General features: G+C 29.3%; 1 protein-coding gene across 2 annotated transcripts in view; it reads left to right on the plus strand.

Annotated features, from left to right (window-relative positions):
• Positions 1 to 25,816, plus strand: part of LOC142323681 (lysine-specific demethylase 5A-like) — a 180,796-nt gene that overhangs the window by 77,827 nt on the left and 77,153 nt on the right. For both annotated transcript variants that reach the window (XM_075363776.1, XM_075363777.1), the window contains exon 16: positions 3,647 to 3,797. In XM_075363776.1, coding sequence (XP_075219891.1) covers positions 3,647 to 3,797 — 151 coding nt within the window. The remainder of the gene's footprint in view (positions 1 to 3,646; positions 3,798 to 25,816) is intronic.

Here is a 25,816-nt window from a genome sequence, read left to right on the forward strand (position 1 = left end):
GATGCAAGCCAGTTTTTGAGCTGTAGGAAGAGGGTGGTAGTCACTGGACGCAAGATCAGGACTGTAAGAGGATGATAAAAAATCTCCCGTCTGAATTTTTGAATCGTTTCTGTTGTGCATGCAGCCGTGTGTGGACGTGACATCTGTTAATATGAACAATTTCTGATCTCGGTATTTTTTGACATTGGTTTTGAATGGCACAATGCAGTTTAGAAAGTATTTCATAATAGACTTGTGATGTGATGGATGTTCCAGTTTCCATAAAATCAATCAATAGCACACCCTTTTGGTTCCAGAATACAGTTGCCATTATTCTTCTTTGAGACTGGGTTTGATTGAATTTTTTCAGTTTAGGTGAATTGCAATGATGCCTCTGCATGGATTGTTTCATCTCAGCATTGTTGTGAAATGCTCATTTAATCACCAGTGACAATATGGAGAAAAAATTTGTTTGTCTCTCTCAGTTAAAGTGATCGAGAAAAGCACATGCAGATGTCATTCTGTGATTTTGTGAGCATTTGTCAACATTTTTGGCACCCATTGTGCACATGGTTTATGATAGCCTAGAGTGTCGGTCACAATTCACAACAATGTTGTCTTGAAACTTCTGGGAATTTCAGAGGAAGATTACTAATTGTAAAGCTAAGATTTTCTTTCACTTTTGCATTCACACGTTCAATGAGATTGTCAGTCCGGACACTAGGCCTGCCACCTCTCTGTTCGTTGTGAATATTTGAATGGCTTTCCTTAAATTCACTACATCATTGCTTCACTTTTCCTTTACTCATTGCTGTAGGCCCATATGATTCGCACAACTGATGGTGAATTTCAGCAGCATTACGTCCTCTTGTGTGTAGAAATCTAATCACTGATAGAACTTCACAACTGGTGGGATTTGTTATTACTGCACTCATTTTAACATACTGACTTGCAAAGGTAAACAGTTGTGAACTGATGGCAGTGGGCTAGTTACATGCCTAATAGGCTACTTAATGGTACAGCACATGCGCGAACCAATCAATGTTTTCAATCATTATAAATAACTCATTGTACCTTACTTTTGAAGCACACCTCATAGTTAAAAAAAATTGGCCATGAATTCATATTGTATTTTAACAGCTTTACTGCCAGTGTCTTGAACATGGGAGTCAGTCAGAAGCCAATTTTCTTTTTTGTTGTTTATTTGTTTAAAAAGGATTCAAATGTTATTAATTAAGTACCATTTGCATATATAAGGTAATTAAAATAAAAAAATAAGAAATAAAAAAATATCACGCACCGGCGTGAGACTGGCACTGCGAAAGGAATTCTCTCTATCAGTGCGGGTCTCGCGCCGGTGCGAGATCATGATTTTACAGACTTTAATTCACATAAATCGTTTATTATTTATATTTTTGTAATCATCTTCAAAACAATAATTATTTATTAATCAACAATCTTCCAAAATCATTTTAAATTTAAATGAAACTCATAAAAAAGTAAAATTAGCTGACTTATTCTAATAAATTGTGTTTGATGTGGTATGTATCAAAGCACTCTGGACAAAGTCCAGGCTTTTCAACACAGGTTGCACATTGGTAGGACGTGTCTGTGGGTTTTTTTGTTCTTGTGACACTGACGACACATTTTTCACTGTATCCTGCCTCTTGCATTCGTCTCGGTAATTTTACGAATGTAATGGCGTGACCCGACTGATCTTGATGAGGCGCCTACTTCTGGTTCTGATTTTACTGGTAGCAAAGCATTTATTATGTTTAAACGATAGTCGTATAAGGTCATCTTTCTTTGACCTGAGTATTGGTTATAGATTTTATAAGAGTTTATAAAAAGGAGTTGTAGCGTGTGAATCGCAATTTTCAAATACTATCTAAGGGTTTTCCTCTCGCAGGAGTAAAATGCAAGAAGTTGATCCTGCCTGTACCCATATGAAGCAGTAAACCAAGAAAAATGTTCAATTCTGGGATACTTAGCTCTTTCCAGTCTTTTATTCTGCCCTTTACAGATTCATTTACTGATTTTAATCTTTCAGCTTGAGCATTTGTTTCCGTATAAATCATAGAAAGTAATTCTTGGTCGAAAAAGAAATCAAAATAATTAATTGGTTCATGTCTGTTGACCACACCGGAAAAAGCGTTGATTTTGTTAAAATGCAAGTTTTTCATGTCACCTGTACTCGTCCAGTTCGATGTAGATCCGCTAGTAGATGGTTCATTCGGCCTTGCATGTGAAGGAGTAGGTCGTAACTCGATATTTACTAGTGGGAATTGCTCGAACGTCAAGCCCTGATTACAGTCTTCGTCTGACGAATACTCCTCAGAATCACTACCCGGCTGATAGTCATCTTCTTCGTCACAATTTCCAAATAATTCCTCTTCAATATCACTATCTTGTACATAATCCGGTTCGACCAACCTTTGTTTTTTGGCACGTGGCGGACCCTTTCTCATACTGATATTGCAGGCGCAATAAAAATAATTATAAAAGAACTAAAAACCAATAGTTCGCCAACAAAGTTAGAACGTTCAAGAGCAGTGCAGACACGTTAGCATGTTACTTTACGCGATGCCGGCGCCGTACTGGTTCATAAAAGTTGGTCGGTATGCATCTCGAGACCGGCAGCTAAGTTGTTGAAGAAATAATTTAATTATAACTGAATTATATGTATTGGCAAAAGATTTTATTTATTTGAAGCTTAAGTGAAGTTTGTAACTCAAATCTGCACATTTAACCCAGTGCTTTTTCCTACCTATGTCATTCTTTGAAATCATCTTTAAATGTAGTGGATAACTCCCTTGTCACATTTATTTTTTATTTGCTCAAATTCGAGTCATTCCTTTTAAGTTTAATTTGGATTTTGGAGAGACGAAGGCCATACTCAGTGAAGTCTAACCAAAGGGATGATTGTCAGAGTGTTGGATTGTGCTTTCTAAGAAACTTGTGCAGGCGAAGTTCCATGCTGGCTTTTTGTTATTGAATATGTCCCTCAAATTTTGTAAAATTGTTAATAGTCCACCTTTCTGATTGTCTCAGCAGTTCGTATTTATGATCCACAATTACTTTATGTAAAATTAGTCAAAATATATGTGGGGCTGCCTTTTTTTTTCTGTATGGTAGAGTTAAGGATCTTACACTAATAATAATGTCATTGTTCCAGAGTCCTTCCCAGAAACCCATTTATTTGTAATTCATCACAAATTATGTATTTTTTTAAAAGTACTCAAGCTAGCTGAAGTACAAGCAGCTGAAAATAAGAAAATCAATATTTTATTGAAAGGTCTATGATTTTAATAATTTTTTGAAAAGTGAAAATCACCTTTTGTCTAAATTATGTGTGGTAGCATTGTTGCTGTCAGTCTGTCAAGCCTACTTTGAAGTTGAATCATTCAAATCTTAATTAATATTATCAGTTCTGAATCATGTTGATCAAACCTTGTTCAGGTTATGTAACGGCTCCATTGTTTTGGAGTTCTTTTAAACTTGATAAAGTAAGAGGAATAGCCCAGTTTGTTTTTAAATTGTAGTTTGATTTGTATTTTCGAGCTAAAATGTTTGTAATTTATTTTATTTGCTTTCTATCATAAATATGCTTAATTTGCTACTTGATTATTGTTATTTTTTATATTAATAAACTATAATTTTCTTTTAGATTTTGATGGATTGAAAGCATTACTGACTGAAGCCGAGGAGAACACATTTCCAGATTCTGAGCTGTTGCAGAGTTTAACAAAGGTGATTAAACAAGCTGAGAAATGTGCTGAGGTCGCTCATCAATTGGATCTTAATAGAGTTAGGACAAGGTTAGTTCTGTTTGGGCGAGAACTCCAGCTCAGTCAACCGGATGATTGGGCTTATTTTACTGAATTTATAAAAGATATTTTGCGTTATTAACAGATACGACAACCTTTACCAAAGACAAATATAATTCATTTATATTACTAACTTCCTTACAATTAGTATGATTCTTTACATGGTATTACAGTAACAGATATATTACTTTTATTATGAAGATAATTATTATTACAATTAATAATATTAATGTTGGTAATTACTTTATTAAGTTTTGGAATGAGGTAACTTAAGTTAAAATTTTTTTAATGTTTATTGATGGCTGTAATTGGCATTTTGTAAAGATTAGTCTTTTTTTGTTGTAGGCATTAATCATTCAAATTCGGAACACTTTATAGATTTTTTTTCACTGCAAGTATTAAAGAAAAACTCTTGAATTTTCTAGTTGCTCTTGGTAATTCTAATAACTTATGTTTTATAATGATTTGTTTAAAAGAAGGGTTGCAGTACTCTTATTAATATACTATTGGTGTTCATAATATAGAGGCTGTGTACACATTTTGGGAATGTGTATAAATTTAGAGTAAATCTTATTGTTGGTTTTTTTCTCAGGGAAGTTCTTTCCATCTGGCATGTTCTTATAAATTTAATATGAAATGTTTTTGAGACTAAATTTTGTAGTATAATTATATACTAAAATTAATATTTAAGTTATTGTGACCATGCACTAACCATTAAAAGTTTTTTTTCATAGGATTTAGGAAAAAGTATTCTATTTTTGTTGTTATTTTAGTAAATGTCCATTCTTATTTAAGATATTAGTATTTATCTCATTATATTATATAAGATTTTTATAATAATTTTATGTTTTTTGTGTTCAATCATTAATTCTTTAATGTTCATGATCATTAGTATTACATATTCATTTGTTTGTAATTATTTTAATTAATGTTATATTTTCATAGTTCTCTTATTTCATTTCTTCTGTCTTATGCTCTCTGTCTTTCTCTTTTGTTGTCTATATGAATGTGTGTATGAGTGCGTGCATGTAAACCTGGGCGTAAAAGTTTATTTTCTGTATGGATACTCAGTAATTTTTTTTTGTGTTAGTCTGAGTCTATTTGATTATTATAAATGTATTTTTGATTATTGTCAAGATTCTTTTTTGTTTTTCATGTGATGGCATTTTGATTTAAGTACTTGGTTATTAGAGTTCCTTCTTTTTTCTTTTAAATGTAGTTTTATCATTTAAAAGATAAATTAGTCAGCATTTATTTGAATTGTTTATAATGTCATAAACAATCAATTTCCTTTGCTGGATAGATTATTTTGAAATGTTATTTTATTTTTTATTTTAGCATTACGTAGTACTGTTATTACATGATTCCTGTTACAATTATTATTATTATCATTATTGTTATTTCTGTTATTTAATTGATTGATGTTTTGTTTTTTCTTATTTACTTTAGTACTTCAATATAGGTACTTTTTAAAACATTTTTATCAAAATTTATCATAGTTTTCGCATTTAAATTTTGTATAGAAGTGCATTATATTTATGTTTGATGCATTTTTATAATTTACAAGTCTCTTTCTGCCAGAATAAATAAAGGAGATTATGTTTTCGTGATGAAAATGATTTCTTTGTTTTTCTGTTTAATACACATCATGAAGAGGTCTCTTCTTAATGCAAGCTGTAATGCAGAACAAATTTTACAGTGTAACCATGTTGATACAAAGCTGATTACAAAGTTGTTTAGTGACTGGTTTAACCATTATTTTTTTGTGTTGTGCTTAAATAGCATATTGTTAACTACTTTGTGATGATGATTATTCCTTTATCGTGTGTAATTATGTAGAAATACTTAAGATGGTTTAAAATATCTTAATTTGATATCCCTGAAGTATATTATTTTAATATATTTTTAGATTACTTATTGATAAAACTGTAAAGGTTTTAATTCTGCTGTGATGTTGGTAATTTTAGTTAGATTTATGTCATGGTCTTTATTATATATATATATTTTTTTTTTTGAAAATTGATAAAATGAGTTTTTCTATAACATCATGTCTAGCTTCTGATATTCTGGTGAATACTATGGCTTGGTCTTATAACTTGTCTACATTCAGAGGTGGAACTTATACGTTGTAATTTTGTCTACATATCTCTACATAATGTTTATTAAATGAATAAATGATTGATCAAGTGTTGGGGCTGTGGGTCTGTCTGCATATTTGTGTTATATGTGAGTTCTCATAACTAATTTTTAGTTAAGACAAACAATATTTTGGCTAATAACTTTTAAGTGATATATGTCAGGAATATGTACATGTTCTTTAGGATGACAGTATATTTTGAGTGATTTATGAATATATTACAACTTTCTGAGTGTCATTCCATTCAATCTATTTCATCCAGTTCCAAAGTTATTTATTATTGAAGCAAATTTTTAACATTTTTATTAATGGTTTTAAATTGTTTTTTGTATAATAAAATTAATATGTGGTGTGTAAATTAGTACACAGGCTGTTCAAAAACTTCCTGAATTTTTGTATCTCTACTATTGTAATTGTATGATGAAATACATCAATTAGGCCCATTGAGTTATATAATTTTTCTGATACAACCCACACATAATATCAGCAAAATTTAATGTCTGATCGTGATAATATTTGGCCATCATCAAATATGTCATTAAATTTGAAGAAAAAACAGTAGTAAAGCTGATGTATTACTTAAAGCACTGTTAAAATTAATTCTTGGAAGAATGAAAGGTTTTCATTATTAAAATAATAATAATGGTTTACTAATAATAAAGGTTTTCATTATTATTAAAGAGATTAAAAGGTCATCAACAGTTGCTGCTCTTGCACTTAAATTAGAAAGCACAAAAAACTTAGCTGCTAACATATCAGCTATTTTTCTTGTTAGATTAGCATGGTATGGAACCTTTTCTGGACTGTTGAGTGACTAGAATTATGAATGGTATGCATGAAAATTATTAGTTGATGAGTCCCATCCTGAGTATGGGTACTGTTAATACCCATACTCAGGATGGGACTGAGGGTACTGTTACTTTCACTGAAGTATTTAAACTGTTTATATTTCTATAAGCTCACTTATCTATATGTGTTTTATTAACTTTTAAACATTTATTAAACATGGATATTCACTTTGTGAACAAAAAATTGTGTCAAAACTTTATGTCTACTATAAATCAATAAAGATGACTGAATAACTGGGTTACTTATTAAAAGAATATATAGAATAATAAGGCTTGCAGGCTAGAGGATCCGTAGAAATTACTGTTTGGCTGCCCTGTTGATGTATTTATTGGTTTTCAGTTCCATTAATAACTGTTTGTAAAAGTTCAGGAATTTTCTGAATGGACTCCATCTTCATCAGTCATATACACTTAATACATCACTAATTTGTTACTTTGAGAAGCTGATCATGATGGCTGTAACTTTAAACTATTTTAGCATCTTTTCTTTGAAAATCAACATCTTCAGCTGTTTTTATTCATTTTTTATTATATTGTTTTTGATAGTTATTGATAATAGATTCACAATTTAATTTTATGTATTTTATTAGGTAAGTTAATATGAGTAAATTTGTGGTTTCATTTTAATTATTTAATTTGCTACAGATAAAAGTTAAATGTAATGCATTTTTGTTTAAATATAATTAATATTCTGTACACTTTGTTCAGTACTGTTGACATCCGTAGGTTGTGTTTTCCGATATCTTCGATATTATTCTGTTTATTTCAAAATCTTCTTTTATATATACTAGTAAATTTTTTGCTATTAATTCAAACCTCTTAGTATTATAAATTTAGTGATAAATCTGTAAGTTAGTACCGTACCAAGAACAATAAAAAAAAAATTCTCACCGTGTTGTGTCATATTATAGATTGTTTTTTATCTCTCTTTAAAGAAAGTTGAAATTAATTATGCTGAATATTTATTATTGTATATAAAAGAAGAATATTTAAGTTACAGTGATTTATTAAAAATATGGAAAAGTTGTTTTTTCCAAGTAGAAACTGATGTAAATACTGTTAAGCAATTCTTTATTCTGAACATAATTAATAAGTACAAAATGTGTTCGTTGTTTCCCGTAAATTGTATAATTGTGACATTTCTAATTAAATGAAGTTGAAAACCAAGTTCTTTTTATTACATAATCACCTTAAATTCATTTTCTTTTTAGATTTCTTTCAGGTTCATTTCACAATTTTATGTGCAATGCAATTTAAAGTACAGATCCAATATCATGATTCAAAGTATAATGAATATTTTTGTATAATTTGATGTTGATCACCTGTTTTTTATGTACTGTCAGTTAGAAGTTGTACATTAGAATTAAATGACTTTTTTTTTGAGAAGGTTTTACACAGTATTTACTGTGTCATGTACGTGAATGCAGTTGTATAAGTTTGAGTTTGAGTACTGTAGGCTAGGTTATACCATTTTGCCAGTGAGATGCGCAAACTGACTATGTAAAAGATTAGATGTTTAGTAAGAGACAAATGGTGAGTATTTGCTATAGGGGTTCCACTTATTCAGTATCCATAACAGGTTATTTAAAATTTTGTAATGTAATTTTGTTTGATATCTGTTTCCTACTTATAAATATGCAGAATATATTGGATATTTTAAATTAAACTTTTAATATATATCTTAGGTAAGTTCTATTTAAATAAGTACTATTAGCCAGCTAAGCCTGATGATACTCTATTATATTGGTATTTAAGTCTCTATCTAAAACTTAGGTCAATAAAGATGTCAGCCCCGGCAGTTTTAGTATAACTAAAAAATTTAATTGGTTTTATCTTTTTATTTCTGTACCTTACCTTTACGCAAATAAAAATGCAGTAAATGCTATATCAAAAGTTTTTAAACTTATAATAAAAATTATTCCTGAAAATGTTAATAAAAGGCTTATTTATAAAGTAAATACTGTTATTAAAAAATAATTACAGTTTAAACTATTTTATTAATTATTAAGACATTTCCTGTAGTACAGAACCAGTTTCTTGATATCCTTTTCATAAAATGAACTGCTTTTGAAGACAGCTTTTCTGGCATCATGTTATTGATCTGTCAATTTCATACAGAGTACGAGGCATATTCATAAAATAAGAGCCTTTTGGTCATTAAAAGAAATTAACTTGTGAGAAAAAGTTTTTACTTACAGTTTTAGTTTACTACATATCTACTTCACTTTTCCACATAATCGCCATTCAGTTGTAAGCACTTTTCATAACGTTCTACCAGTTTGTTTAACCCCTCTGCATAGAATTTCATCGCCTGGGAATTGAACCAGCTGACAACAGCAGTCTTGAGTTCACCAAGCCACTTTTTCAGATGGAAGAATAGGAAGTAGTCGCCTAGGTGCAAGGTTGGAACTATATGGAGGGTGGTCAAAAAGTCCCCAACAAAAATTTTGAATCTTTTTGGTTAAGGCAGTGTTGTGAGGACGTTGTCTTGAAGGAGAATTAAGCCAGATATCAGTTTCCTGCTTTGTCGATTTTGGATCACATGTCTCAGTTTAATGAGCATTTCGCAATACACATCAGCATAATTGTTGATCCACGTTCCATGTAATCAACCAAAATGACACCCTTTTCATCCCAAAAAACGATAGCCAACATTTTTCAACTCTAGTACGGAGATTATTTAAAATTTTTCAGTTTTATGGATGTTGAATGGCACCACTGCATTGACTGTTGTTTCAATTCTGTGTTAGTGTAGGATATCCATGTCTCATTGCCAGTAACAATGTGGGAAGACAAATCATCTCCATCTTGTCGATAGTGGTCCAAAAATGCTCGTCCACTGCACATTCTTTGCTCTTTGTGTTGGCTGGTGAGCATTTTTGGTACCCACCTTGCACACAATTTATGATATCTGAGCTTTTCTGTGACAATCGTGTAGATATAGGTGCATCCAACATGTGGAAATTCATCAGCCAGAGCACTAATTGTCAATCGCCAATCACTTCACAGTTTTAAATTCACTTGTTCAACGATTTTATCAGTCTGAATGCTGTCACCCTGCTCTTCATCATGCACATTTGTGCAGCCATTTTTAAAGTCTCGACACCATTTTCTATCCTTTCCTTCACTCATTACTGTAGGTCCATACACTAGGCACAACTCTTGATGAATTTCAGCAGCTGAAGATCCTTTTGCACACAAAAATAAAATCACAGCATGCACTTCACAACTGGCGGGAGAAATGATTGTCGTGGACATTGTGATCTGCATTCACTGGCAGACAAACAACTATTGAATCAAAACAACTGCTTCATAATTAGTCGATAGATGGTCCTGCATGCATGAAACTGTGTTAGACCCGCTAATATTTAAATATAAGTCGACGGCCCTTTATGAATATGCCTCGTAATTCTTGAAATTTCTGGAAAGTTACAGACAGTTTACAAAATTGCTTACAGTCTATTCTCACAGAAGTTTTTTATTTATAGATTACACAAAATCATCATTTTCAACTAATGGCTGTCCACCTCATGCCTCATCATTTATTTTTTCTTTCCTTTTATTAATCTGGTTAACTTATTTTGTCTTTATTTCTTAATTTATTGCATTTTCACCATTAACTTCACTAATCTGTTGATGATAATCTGCTGCTGTTTTGATATTACATTTGTTTTCAAAAAAAGGAGTAACATATTGCAGGATCACAAACGATGGGTCCTTCTGTTCTCTTATTAATTAAAACTAACTGTAAAAAAAAAACTGCTTTTTTTATGGCATCCATTGCAAGCTAACCCATGAAGGAGTTTAGTAGATGGGTATGCAGAGTTGACCCAAAGTGTTCTAGTGTCCGCAATTGGAAACCATAATTACTTTCCAGATGTGCCTCATATTTCAGATTTTATAATAAATAATGTAGTTAAACTGTATCAGGAAAGCAGTTGCTTTAATCAGGTTGAAAATTACAATTTTTCTATTTTTATAAATTATTACACAATAACTAAATAAAATAATGCTAAAATTAAACAGAAAATTATTATGATTTATGCTATTAATTGATATAGTTTGAACCACTCTTTTACACTAAAACAGAATATAACAATTTCTGTTCAAGTTGCAGAAATTTTGGCTGTATTTAAAATCATTAGACTAAGAAAAATGATTAAGTTTTATCTCTGATCTGCGCATCTTATAGCCACAGGCAAAGTGGAATAAACTGGTAAATATAAAGTTATAATATTTATTAAAAGACATACCAAAATGCAGGATCTCATTAGAAAATATCCTGATGAATTTATATCTTTGTAAACAAGTATGCAATAGTTAGGAATGTGTACTTCAGATATAATTCTTATACATATGAAAATTATTGATTTTTACTTAAAATCCTCTTTAACTAAAAAAAAAGTGAAATTTTCTGCGTAGCATCTACAATGAGTTAGGAAGTTATCTTTGTTTAGAATTATGTCTTAAACTGGACAATTAATATTCAGGAATCTGATAAGTTTTTGGGTATGAGTCTTTTATCATTAATTAGTTATGAATATTTCAAGCAGTTCTGAGAAGATTGGATACAAGTGGTAAGTGAATATTATCCAGGGTAATTTTTTCGTGAGCAACAAGCAAGAAGTATGTGCTACCCTCCTGAATATACTACTGGATAAATAGAAAGTAATTGGAGAGCTCTATCAGTTAGGAGTATGTTTTATGTCTGTACAGATTATTCTAATGAAAGATTTGAAATTTGTATCAACAAAATCTCCTTTGAAGCAGTATACATATAAGTGCTTAGTCCTTCACCTGTTGTTTCTAAAGTTTGTTATAGTGTACTGATAAATTTACAAAATTTATGAAGACATTTATTTTCGGGTGATAAATTTCACAGTCTAAAGCTGAGACCTGGAAATTAAACCTGAACAAAAAATATGGAGGCCATGAGACTAAATATGTTAAAGTGGCTAAAAAGTACTTTGCACAGTGAAGAGATATACTGGAACCAGTATCTAGTGTCAAAAGGGATCTGCTTCAATAACAGAATGGAAGAGAGTAACTGATTGTTATTTTTGGCCTTAATTCAGACACTTATTGATTAGATATTTTGTTGTAGTTTGTAAAAAAAAAAAAAGGTAATGTCAATAAGAAAATTTTAATCCTGATTTTACTTGAAACTGTATTATAAAAGATTGCACTAATGAAACGATTTGTTGTATACAGAGGTGAAATAAAAATCATGTATAGGAAATTTATAAGTTTGAAATACTGGGTTTCTTCATCAGAATAAATTTGTAGCTCCATGTTTCTTTTTTATTGTGTCATATTAACAACTTATATTTTTCTTGATTGAATCTGAAGAGCTTCAGTCTATTAGAACCCAGTAAGGCTAGTACTGTGTACTTTTACTCATCTGTTGTAGCATGACAAGATTTGAAATGTTTGTGTATGATGTGGATTATTTATTTTGGTGTAAAAACTTCTTTCTTTAATTGTAGGTACTTCATTAATTTTTTCAAATATTGCTTGTAATTTATTTTACATAGTTGTTCTAATTTTTATAATAATTAATGATTTAACAATTGATTTATTTAGGAAAAAAAAATTTTAATTTTCTAAAATATAATGGTAACTTTCACGTGTAATATTTCTTTTTTGAATCTTAATAAAATTTTGTTGTATTGGAGATTGCTGATTGTATGTGGAAATAAATTTTGGGACAAGTTCAGGTTTTATTCAGATTTTTTCCATGAGAATCAGATTGTCAAGAAGCTGGATGGACAAGTTTTAGCTAGGTTAATTATATTTAATTGAAAAAAGAGTTCTCCTTTTTATAATTCTAAATGGCTAGTGTTTTGAGAAGTAGTTTATTTGTTCAAGTGGGACAGTTATATATTTGTTTTGGTTGGTCTGCTGTGATACTGTGAAAGAATAGATGTTTTCCTTACTAACTAGATTTAAATAAACATATTAACTAGATTTAAATAATAGACTAACTACATTTTCTGTCTTAAAAAATAAAGAAATTCTAATTTGTTCAAGTCACAACTTTTTAATAGCCTTTTTATGAACTTGGATCCTTCAGATTTGCAGAATAGTCAGTAATGGTACTGACAAGTTTCCTGACCAATGAATTATTTTAATCATTTTATAAAATAAGAATGGCTTGAATGGCTTGTTAAGATTGTGTGTGTGAGATTATGGGTCCTGGGAAAATTTCTCAACTGCATCTCTTACAACCTGATGGTTCTACAGCACCCTCAAAGAATAGGATCCTGGGTATAATAATATATAATAAGGATGAAATGTTAGGGCAATATGATGCTGTATTTAATAAACCGCTTACCATAGATCTTAGAAGTTTTAAATTGTTTAGTTTCATTTGCTCTTTAGGTGGCTAACTGTATGCTATTAATCTTTAATAAAATAGTCATACAAAATGCTAGGCTGAACTGAAACGTATTAACTGTAACAGTAAAAGTAACTGTAACTGTAACTGTATTAACTGCTTAACTCTAATTTAACATAACTTTGTTCTTAACTTGATCCGTTTTGTGATAGTGTTTAACTTCAGACTATCAATGTACTTTTGCATAACAGTTAACTCATTTAAATTTTTTTTGGAATATGTGAAAAAATATAACTATTAACTATTTATTAGTTATAAATATAACTATTGCTTAATAAACTACTATTTACAGTTTCTTCTTGTCTTTGTTCATAAACTTGTACAATTGCATAATCTTAGTTCTCTTCTGTTCTAATCATGATAGCATTTATAGAAACAAAAGGCATTACAGCATATGCCTTACTGACTAAATAAAATCCATACTCATTATTTTTCTGAAATCATTTTTGATTGTCAAAGTTGATATTGATAAACAGATTTTGTCTATAGTTTTTGTACATTTTAGGGGGAAAAATTATGTTGAGAAATTTAAAAAAATTGACATCTGGATAATTTTTTATTTGATTGTCATTTCTTTAGTGGTAGAAAAAATTTATTTTAAACATTATATATAATAAGGTTGATTCTGATAATTATGTTTTATTTTTTCTCTAAAGTGGTAATAGAAGTCAAAAATTACCTAATTATACGTTTTGGAAAATTAATTTTTAATAAAAAATTATCTCATTTTTAAAAATAAGCAATTTTGGATTAATTTTTTTTTTGTGTTGCCAATTCTATTTAACTAGATCAATAAATAATTAGACAGTCTTTGATAAATGTTAAAACAATTAATAAAACATTTACCATTTAATGTACATGTTATTTATTTAAAAAATTTCATTCAAATAGATGCGGTATTTATTTAATATTTTATGTATTTATATGCACACATACACACTATTTTGTTTTTTAAAAAGAATGAAATGATATCAAGGATGGTAAATATCCATAAATCACTCAAAAAGTCAGCATCTAAAAATTGGTAATGATTCAGTTATTTCCTTTTTTAGGGAAAAAGTAAAAAATTCTGAAAGAATAGTTTAAAGTAGTAATATACTTGATGATTTTGTTGTTCATTAAAATTGGCAATTAAAATTACACAAGTGACTATTTTAATGAAACAAATGTATTTAAAAAAGTAAGAATATTCTTTACTTATATTTTAATAATTTCAATATCACTCTGTTACCTTTCTTGATGACGAGTGCTGTTGTTGTCTTGTGGTTCCAGAAGTTGTTTTTTTTTTTAAGTCGGAAAGAAATTTATTATAGATGTGAGCCAAAAGTATATTACATTTTAATTGTGTTTTTCTATACAGCTTTCAAACAAAAAATAAACCATTACATTAATATTTTTTGTTAAATGAACATATCCCCATAAAATTTCACAAACTATACTGCTCTGACTGTATGAAATTCTAAATTGTATAAATTGGATGCATCTACAATAAAGATACACTGAAAGGAAACTTATTCTACATTCAGATAAATAGTATTCATTATCACTGAAACAGATCATAAATACAGAACATTAACTAAATCTAGATATTATATATATTCAAAAAATTACATATTTTGATATAGGTGTGTATGAAATACAGAAACATATATTATTGCTTATTTATTTTGAATGTGGCAATGTTATGCTACATGTACAAACATAATTCAAATCTAATAAAATTTTTATCAAACTTCAGCGCCACCACTTATTACTTTCAAATTGATAGTTTTTTCGAATAAATTTCTTTATTCATTATTAACTTATGTGCTACTGCATTATTTCAACTTAAAGATCATGGAAAATTTACTTACCGACTGCTTTATGGTGACTTCAGGCAGCCTGATGTTTTTTATTGCATCAAGTATTTTCTGGAAAGGGTTCTGTTTCCAGTGCATTGGTTTGGTATCTCCCCCAGGAATCTGAGTCATCATTAACGTTGTCTTTGGTGGCATTCAGTAGAGTTTTAATCAATCTATCAAACTTTCACAATGAAACATTCACTGTTTTCATGACAAATGCCGCTGAAAACCTGTTGTTGTGGGAGGTCACAACCAGCATGATTTTCGTGCCTTGAGAACAGTTTCTTATCGATTTCTATGACCATGCCATTTACTCCAGTTTTATCTAGCCTATACTGTTCAATATAGTCGACACACACTTCTCTTATGAAATTATTGCACTATTCCACTTGACTACTGCATTCGGACCCATATCCATTTCACAGTGATGCTGAGCAACACTTGATTGTTTGAATGCCTAACTATATAGAACATGTATGACAGTCATGAAGCTGAGGTTCAAATTTTTCAGCCATGTATCGACATGTAAATTTTCTTCGACTGGCAAGTACGTTTCTTGCTCTACTATATAACTTTTTTTTCTTCTTTCTTTTTCCTGTTTAGCCTGTGGTAATTATCTTTCAGATAATACTTAAGAGGATGAATGAGGACGATATGTATGTGTGTAAATGAAGTGTAGTCTTGTACCTTCTCAGTTCGACCATTCCTGAGATGTGTGGTTAATTGAAACCCAACCACCAAAGAACACTGGTATCGACGATCTAGTATTCAAATCCGTATATAAATAACTGCCTTTACTAGGATTGAACGCTGGAACTCTCGACTTCCAAATCAGCTGATTTGGGAGACGCGTTCACCACTAGACCATCCCGGTGGGTAGTGCTGTATAACACTTTTAATCAAATAACTTTCCTGTATTATTAAAAAGAAATAAATTGCGTTTCTAAGCAAATAATCATTGGCACTGGTATTCAATAAAAGTACCAAAATTTTAATTAGTTAAGCGAGTAAAAGCCACCACATTTAGAATTCTTGACTGTCTTCCGGACTTGAAAAAAATTGAGATAAAAAGATCTGATGGAACCAGCTACATTCTAAAAATAGCAGCATTTGATGGTAACAAAAATTAACATGAATAAAAACATTTTTATATAATTTGGTTTTGGTTTTCATTAAAATATTCAAATGTGAAATTTTAATACTTTAATTCTGATATCTGGTGCTTGCTTGATGAACAAAAGTTTTTGCTGTTGTTAAGTAATTGTCTGGTATTTTCATGTACGGTGTCTGGATACACTCTGCTGATGACTCTACTATTATGTAATAATAATGATTTTAATATGTCTAATTGTTTAATGTTACTAAAAAAGAATTACTGATATTACATGTTCATTTTATGTTTATATTTAACTAAGGTCTTGAAAAGGCTGTTTGGTTATGATTTCAGTAAAAGATACAAAATCTAATAATATTTTTATTACTTTAATATCATACATTATTCCTCTTAATTTTATTGTCTTTTTTTTTAAAGAAAAGAAAAGAAAGAAGAATAATTGTGGAGAACAGAATATTTTACTTTCACAAGTTATTAAGTTATTTAAAAGTTGTATCTAAAAAATCTGATATCAGTCTGGGTTAGAAAATAACAGAAATAATAAGGTAGAAAATTAATAATTTAAATCTTGAAATGTATTATCTTCTTTTAAGGTGTAGGATAAGAAGTCTTTAACAAATGTTTCAATCAGGATTAATAGAAGTAAAGGTAAAGTTGAAAAAAAAAATTAAGAAGCAGGATAAGAAATGCAAACATTTATGTTGCTTTTAAAAGTAGAGATTAATTAAAATATTTAAATTTTCACTTTATTTGGGACCAGTTATATATATAATTTAGTTCAGAAAGGCTCTTGGCATTTACCTTTAGGTATAATAAACATTTCTATATTTTTTATTGAACACTTTGTGAACTCTTCTTAATAATGGAAGTAATGTGTATGGAAATGACTGCTTTCAATTCTTGAAGGTCTTTGGTCATTCATTATGTACAACTCCTTCTTTTGTTGATCCCCAAAGAAAATTTCAGTGTCTGGATAGGCAGTTTGAAGGCCAAACAAAGCTCCTTTGAAATTATACAATTACCAAAAATATCTTTGTAGCACTGTAAAAGTCCAAGCGGTGTACACAACTATGATATGTTGTTGAAAACAGCTGTTTGATAGTTTGTTAATTTCAAACTTTTTCATGAATTGGCAGATTTTTGAGCAAAAATATTGTGTTAAAAGATTAAATGGTTTCAAAAAATATGGGATTCACTACTAATCTTCTCTCAATTTTATGCACCCAGTTAGATAAAGCCAATCCTTGTTCATAAAAAGAGTATTTCAGTTCCATTTTGTTGGATAACATTTTTAAATACTCACAGCATTGCATACTCTCAGCTACTTATTAGTTATAATTCTTTATTATCCTATAGTTCAAGGAAAGTAATGTAATTCTCTCCCCAGTGCTATGTAAGTTTTTCCGTAGTGATTTGTAAGTGCTTACCAAACAATAAAGATTGCATGAAGTTTATTTTTGCACAAAACACTGGGTTGACTGCTTCCTAGTGTATGTGATGGAGTCATGCTGTAAAGTTATGAATTTGATTTTACAGTGTCACAGTTTTAATGTAGGATTCTGATAAATTTCTTTGCATTTATCACCAGATTTAAAGAAAACATATGCTTCTTTAAACACTTTTGTTTTTTGATAGTTAAAATACTGAAATACTTTTCAATTAGCAATTTTAAACCAATGAACGTGAAAAACAGTTATTGCAGGGGGAGTTTTTGAATGCTCAGAATGTGGGTGAATAACCATCAGCATTTATTAAAATTCTAGATTACTTATATTTAGTACTATTTAGGAGAGAAAAGAGAAACAGTAGAACTAGTCACATATTAAAATTTTTATAATGAATTACAGGAATCCAGAAAGTAATCTGAGTAATTGAATATAGCCATCTCTTGATTTATATTGTTAATTTTTTTCTGTTTAATAAGTAAAAGGTTGGGGAAAAGTTACTTTGAAATTTAATTCAAAAGTAAACTAAGGTTTTTTTATGTTTAAAATGAAGTTTATTAAATCAAATATATGTTATTTTGAACAACCACCTTTTGGCATTTCTTAGGTAAAATCATAATCCTTTCGCTGTAGAACTTATGTGCATTCTGGATGAAAAACAATGATAAGTGATTTTCACAGATCTCTTTTGAAGCCAACTTCATACTGTTAAGAGAATTCTTTAGAGGTGGCAGTCTGACTTTACAATATCAGAACTTTACAGCGGTTGCATGAAAACTTCCCAGCCAAGCTCTCTCAGTTTTTGATGGGTCACTGAAGATATGTGGGGATCTGGCGTTGTGATAGAAGACACCTTTTCTATTAATCAATTCTGGTCGTTTTATCTCTATTACTTGAAGTAATCTTCCCAGCAATTGACAATAGAGGTTGGAATCACTATTTTGATGACTGAGCAGCAGCAGTTCATAGTGAAAATTTCCTTTCCAATCACTACGCATGCGCACGAACGCACACACATATGCACCCATAATTTTTATTGGCATTAATCCTAGCTTTGCTACTATTTGTGGAGTTTCACCTTGCTTTAAAAAAATCTTTTCTGCCCATTATTGTGGAAAGTTAACATTATTTTTCATCGCTGGTAATGAGCTATTTCAAAAATGGTTTGATTTTATTCCATTTTAGCAACGATTCGCAGATGGAAATTCAATCCAGTTAAATTATGTGGTACCCAAACATTGAATTTTTTTATCCAGCCTTCTGTGCTTTTAATGCTTTAAAACTTTTTTATGGTTGATTTTTAGCTTTTTACCTATATCAGTACTGTTAATATGCCACCAGTCTTGTTCAATTTGTTCTAAGATTTTGTGGACCTTTTTGTCATTGGTCATTGCCTGACCAGATTTAAGGTGCATTTGACACAAAATTTTTAGATTGATAAAACTTGAGCCCGCTTTATGCCATATGTATATAAAACATCATGTGCATCATGTCCATAAACATCACAAATTTTTTTAGCAGTGTGATTCACATTCTTGCTTTTAAAATTTCAAAATGTATTGAATTTCTTTTTTACTTTCAAGACACAATAACTTTTAAATTAATAGACTATTATAATTTTCATAATCTTTCTATAAATACTCAGTGATGTCACTTTTTAAAGCACACAAGTTTTCCCAGATCTGATTAATATTACCAAAGTTATGTGATATTAAAACAATCTACTAGACAAATGAAAAGAAACCTTTTCCCAGCCTGTACATTAAACCTTGACAGATCAAGACTGTTTTCTATGTGCTGCAATAAAGATTACTTGGTAACAAAGCTAAGAGAGAGTTCTAAGATATTATGTTGGCTTAATACACTATAATTAATACTGAACTCAATTTAGTATTAAATTAACCAATTATAATATTATATTTACATGAATAAATAAATAAATATTTTATTCTGACTGATGCATAATATATATTAATATTACTGTATTACATAGTAAATCACATCAGGAACAGATGGATGTGCTAGTCCATGGATTAAAATGGAACTACCCTAGCATTTGCCTGGATGGATCAAGGGAAGCAACAATAAAACCTTGATAAAAGGAACATACATCGGCAGAGTAATTGAACTTGGTTTTGTATTTTAACTTTAAATAAATTGCTAGGAAGGTCTTTCAAAGTATGAAGTAATTTAGCAAAAATAGCAACAGAAGCATAATTAGACACTTTCTTATGGATCAAAGTATTGTACTGAGTTAAATGATAACAGCTCTCTTGTTGGGTTGAAATGGAGTTTTTTTTAGTAACAGCATGTATAGGATGTATAAAATCTTGATTTCTCTAAATATTTGATCTAACAGGTAATTTTTTATAAAGTAATTTGTTCTCCCTGAATGTCAACAGACATTACATGTTATATGGAAATGTATGTAGGCATATTAAATATTTAATAATGATAAGCCTGGCATTTTATTATAATGCTTCAAAGTAAAACATTATGATTTTGTTGCAGATGAAATAAATCTGGTCATTCTTGAGACCACATGTATCTTTTAAATGCTACTGTTTAATAAAAATATTAGTATTACATTAAAGATTCTACCCTTAGTTGATTTGTTTTAGTACAGTTTGTTTTTACTGCACTAATTTGAGCAGAGCTGCCCTATGACAAGCAACTAATGTATTACTACTGTAATAAATTAGTAATTAATTGGTTTATTGTATTTATTTATTTTTGTATTGTATTTATTTATTATTTTTATTGTATTAATTAATTTTTTATTACTGCTTACTTTTTTTGACAGGCTAATTCATTCATGTTTATATTTAAAAAGTAGACTTGCACTAATTCAAGGTACAGTTTAATAAATTATGTAGCTTTAAAACCACAAAATTTAAGTGCTTAAACAAAGTAATTCCTATATAATGTTCATTGGAAAATGTTGAAAATCTCCTAGGTTGATACAGTTCCTTCCAATATTTTTGTAATAATTCATCTTATAGATTTGATTTTTAAAGAAATTGAGAACTAGTGCTTGTTTTTAAATTGCTATTTATCTTTATGGGGGAAATTCTGTTTCTTAAAATCATTTTTTAATAATATATATGCACAGATTACCATTATAATTTAAAACTGTTTAATATTTGAGAAATTTCTCAGAGTAATTATCTCTAATACAGATTCATTCAGTATATTTTGATTAATTTATCAATTGCATCAAGTGTTACTGCATTTGTTGGTAGTGTCAGTATCCCCGTTGTAACACAAAAGAAATTGCTGTAGTGAAAGTAATAAATGTAAACATTGTCAACTCAGTTTTTTTATCTTGGACTACTGTTACTTAATAAAAATTTGGTTAGCTCATTATTTTCATTTCATGAACAATAAAAATTTATGTTTCATTATAGCATGAATAGAATATGTGGTTTTCTTAGTAACATTTCTGGTTTGTAAATTAGAGGATATGTGCAGAAAGTCAGGAAGATTATGTTTTAAAGGTGTGAAAGTGGCTGCTTCATTGGTAGATAGGTAAATTGTCTCACCTATTGACTCTTATCATCCTTTATGTAGTATGATGTGAGAGTTTATTTTTTAGAGGTTCTGCTGATTCAACATTTAACCTATTCAATAGAGAATAATTATGGTTTTGTATAAAAAATTATGAAAAATTGATGTTGATAACTGTTAGTATTTTGTTCAGTGATAGATGGAGTTATGGAATTGCACTAATTTTTTAATTAAGTTCCTTTTTGAAGATCTTTTGTTAAAGTGTTTTTGTCAGTGTTTCCAAGTACTACATGATGATCTGTATCTTTCACTATGTGAAGATTATTTCCAGCTTTAATTGTGCTTTACAGAAAGAATTTAAAAAAAAAATTATCATTATCATTATTATATTTTTCTTGCATTTTCAATTTATTTCAGCAGTTTCTCCTTTTTATTCTTATGGTGACTTTTTAATTTATATGAATCTTATTTAATAATTTGAATAAATCTTATATTTCCTGTTTTCATATATGGAAGAGAGAAAGAAAGAGAAAGAGAAAGAGAGAGATAGAGATAGAGATAGAGAGAGAGAGAGAGAGTGTGAGTTTGAGGAGGCGAGGGAGGGGGAGGGAGAAAGAAAGAGAGAGAGAGAGAGTGAGTGCACGCGTGCGCTCACCTAAATTTACATTTTAATGCGCATACATACGTGTGTTTGTAAAAGAAATAAAAAGTAGTCCAGTAGTTCATAACTATTTATCTATCCTGAGCCCCAAAATTTAACTTAAAACATGAAATAATTTTTATAAGTTACTTATTAAGGATTACTTAATTAAGGGTTACTTACTTATTAAGGGTTACTTAAATAAGTCTTCAGTCATACTTTTAACATATTATTCTTAGTTTTCTTGGAATAAATCCTTAAAAATTTAAAATAACATCAACAGTACGGAACACTGAATGGTAGTGACCTAATATCTCACTCATTTTAATTAATGAGAAGGCTGGAGCTATTATATTTCACTTAAAATTTTGTGATATTGATTTAAATAGATGAAACAACCTATATGTGAGTTCTGATTGCATGTCTTTTTTTCTAAGTTCCTGTATTAATTTTTAAGATTTAAAAGAATTTTCACAGAAGTGTGAGTATTTTGATATGTAAGACAGTTATTTCTAGAGTCCTGTTTGACTATCCTGGAAAGTTAACTTATAAATTAGCCCGGAGAGTTGCACAGAATTCTTTGCTTAATATAATGTCAGAGAGAAATATGTCTGTGGACATATCAATAAGGTTGTCTTTCTCTGTTGCTATGAGCCCTTTTTAATTCATACATGTTGACAGAAAATGGATCTCTGATCCATTCCTGATATTGGCTGCACTAAAAGTAAAATATTCTTAGAAAATATTTTTTGAAATAAATGCTACAAATCATGAATATCTTGTAGCAAGTCATATTTCTTCTTCAGGCCAACCTGTTATTAGTGAAATTGAGAAAATTTTTGAGGTTGGACATTTTTCATGATATTGATTTTATAGATGATGATGCCATACTTCAACGTTTTGACCATTACTTTAATCTTATCTTTAGCTTGAAAAACTACATATTATCCATAAAGTTATGCACATTTAAATGGGTAAAGATATGTTATTTTTCCTAACTATGAAAGATCATTTAAATATTCTTTAAAAAAAAAAAAACATTGAAAGGGGATATTCATTCAAAGGGGAAATTGTGTGCCATAAGAATTGGTACACAATTTCCAAAAATTAAACAAACCTTAGTGAGTTGGTAGCCAATGAACTTTACTGTATAGCAAAAGTTGATATTGCTCATTGTCCATTTGTTTGTGAAGATTCTCAAAAATCTTGAATGAATTGATTTGGTTTTAAAAAAGCTGTCTTTTTACTGATAAAATCTGGAAACCCTAATATTTTCAGCAGTAATATGTTTTCAACTTTTTTATGTGGGTTTTTGGCTTTTGCTGTTATTAGAGTAACTAGGGATGAGGAGGGCCTTCATTTTCAGTATTAAAATCTGTCATGGCAAGTTCTTGTCTTTGTGAAGCTCTTCTGATAAAGTGGATGCTCTTTTTATCATATATTTTACACTTATGTTCAATTTGCAACTTTGACGGTTCATGATCTCATAGGACAGTAAATAAGATATTCCAGTTTTCTTGCTTGTCTTTCTGGACTGTACACAAGAAGCCAATATATAGGTACTCCTTGCTATTACAGTGAATCTGTGTATGGTAACTGATAGAAGGAACTTTGAACAAGATGAACTGTTATATTTGTTATATTCAACCAATAATACATTCTGAGAGTCAGCCAAAATGTATTATTGCAAAATTCTCTGTAATATTAACAACATTGAAATTTTTCCTGACAGTATGTAAAGAATTGGATAAAAAACTATAGAACTCAAAGAAGAACCACAATCATTCAGAAATCCACCTAAACATTTACTCAAATTGTCTAACTCAAGATTTGATATTAATCCTCATTTTTAAATTAAAATTTGTTCAAAAACACTTTTTTATAGTTGATAGAGCTCACTATTTTTTTTTTTTTTTTTTAATGTTGCTATTTAACAAAATAAATCTTTACATCAATTATTATTATAATAATCATAAATTATTTTTTTTGCTAGTGTATTGCATTTCTCAAGAAATTTAATTTATATAATTTAATGTGGTAGTATAGGCTACTTGAATGAGCCAATCTAATTAATATTATAGGTTTATGAAAATGCTGAAGTCAAAAAAATCATGATTAATAGGAACAGCAACAAACAGTTACACTCTTATGCAGCATTTATGTTCATATGATTGGCTTGTTTACTATTATATGCATAAGTTTTGGTAAACATAATTTTGTTACACAAACACTTTGGCTGCAGCAGAAGATTATAGTAACATTTTCAATATTGTGTTTGTCAACAATGTTATCATGGCCATCTTAGTTTGTTGAGCTGCATTGTTTCTATAATGTTGCTATCTGTTAATATTGGTGTCATAGTTATGTACAACAGTAATTCTCTTTTCTCAACAGTAATTTCAAATAGTTAAACATTACAGAAACACTGTTATTTAGTTCAACCTCAAAAAATGAAAAGTAAAATTTTGATAAAATGAAAATTAATTTTTTTTAGATTATTCAATTTTTGAACTTGAAGAAATCACAGCAGTGAAATAATTTTAAATCATTATCATAAGGATCAGTATTATAAGTGGAGTAGGCTTGATGCTGTTTGTAGGGAATTAGAAGCATTCAGAACAGTATTAATGAAATATTTTTGGCCTTCATAAAAGCCAGCTGTACTGCACATGTGAATCAATGTTTACAGTTGGTACTTACTGCTCTCTTTAATATGAGTTAACCAGACATATGGTAATAATGGGGGAAAAATGGGTTAACAGTTTAGTGAGGAGTATCTAAGTGTTGTAGCTAGTATAATATAAAATATAAAACCCTATTCTCTCTCACACTGAGAAAAATGAGTTCCTCTCATGTAAAATGTTTTTGGGCATTATGCATGGGGTTTATTCATGCACTTATAAATATGCAGTAAAAATATTGTTATTAATGAATGTTTTTCAGGTAAATTTGTAATTCATCAAGTTATAAGTAAAATTACTTTAAGCATGATTTGTATATCATGTACAATATTTCTTAGTAGTTATTTTATGCTGTTTGAATATTCAATATACTTTATATTTAATTTAAAATTATGCTAATTTATGAATAGTTACAAATTAATTTTGAAGTTAGCTACTTTAAATTGCATCACTGGATACAAAGTGCTACCAGAAGTAATTTTATAAATTAAAATGAATTTGGTTAATCGTTTATCTCTTCTGCAGTTTATATCCAAAACATTTGAAAAATTTACATTTTGTACAAAATTTGAAGTAAATAATTGATTTTTTGACCAAAACTGGTTAACCAAATTATTGGAACAAATTTGTTTGCCATATATTAGTAATTATTACTTATTCTACAACCTCAACATTTTTCCACAATTTGTTTTTAAATATATAGTTACATACAACTGGATAACAATTGAAATATAATTCTGATAAGAATATTAGTTGAGCTAAAAGAAAACAATTTCTATAAAAAGTACAAAGCTGAATTTCAATTTAAAGATATAAACAGAAAAAAAAACATAATTATTTTATTCTTGTTTTATTTGATTGGGTTACTATTTAATCACCATAACAAAGATATATTAATTACTTTTTTTTTACATATATATTCATAATAATGAAAATATTTTTACTCTTTTAAAAAAAAAATTGTATAAAGAAAAAGTTCATCTGAATAATTACTATACTCATTACTATTAATTTAGGTGGGTTGTGCTTGCGGCACATAGTCCCCGCCATAGGATCTCAGTTCATAGACACATATACTCTCTCACACACAGGCTGTTTAAAACAGTAAGCAGTGTTTTGCTCTCTGTGTAATTTCTGTACAGTTCATAACTTAATAATTGAACACATATCTTAGAATAAGGGTCTCATGGGTTATATGACCACCACTATAAATATCTGTCCATGTTTGGTTACGAGATAACCAAATAAATAAATAAAAAAATATATATATAAATTTATATAACAAATAAATCTAAAAGTATAAATATAATCTAACCAAACTTAACCTACGCTTGTCAGTCAAGGTTAGCGAGCGTAGTTTAAGTTTGGTGGGTCTTATAATAAATATATATATATTTATT

This window comes from Lycorma delicatula, chromosome 4 (genome assembly GCF_047948215.1).
Source record: "Lycorma delicatula isolate Av1 chromosome 4, ASM4794821v1, whole genome shotgun sequence".
Lineage (NCBI taxonomy): Eukaryota > Metazoa > Arthropoda > Insecta > Hemiptera > Fulgoridae > Lycorma > Lycorma delicatula.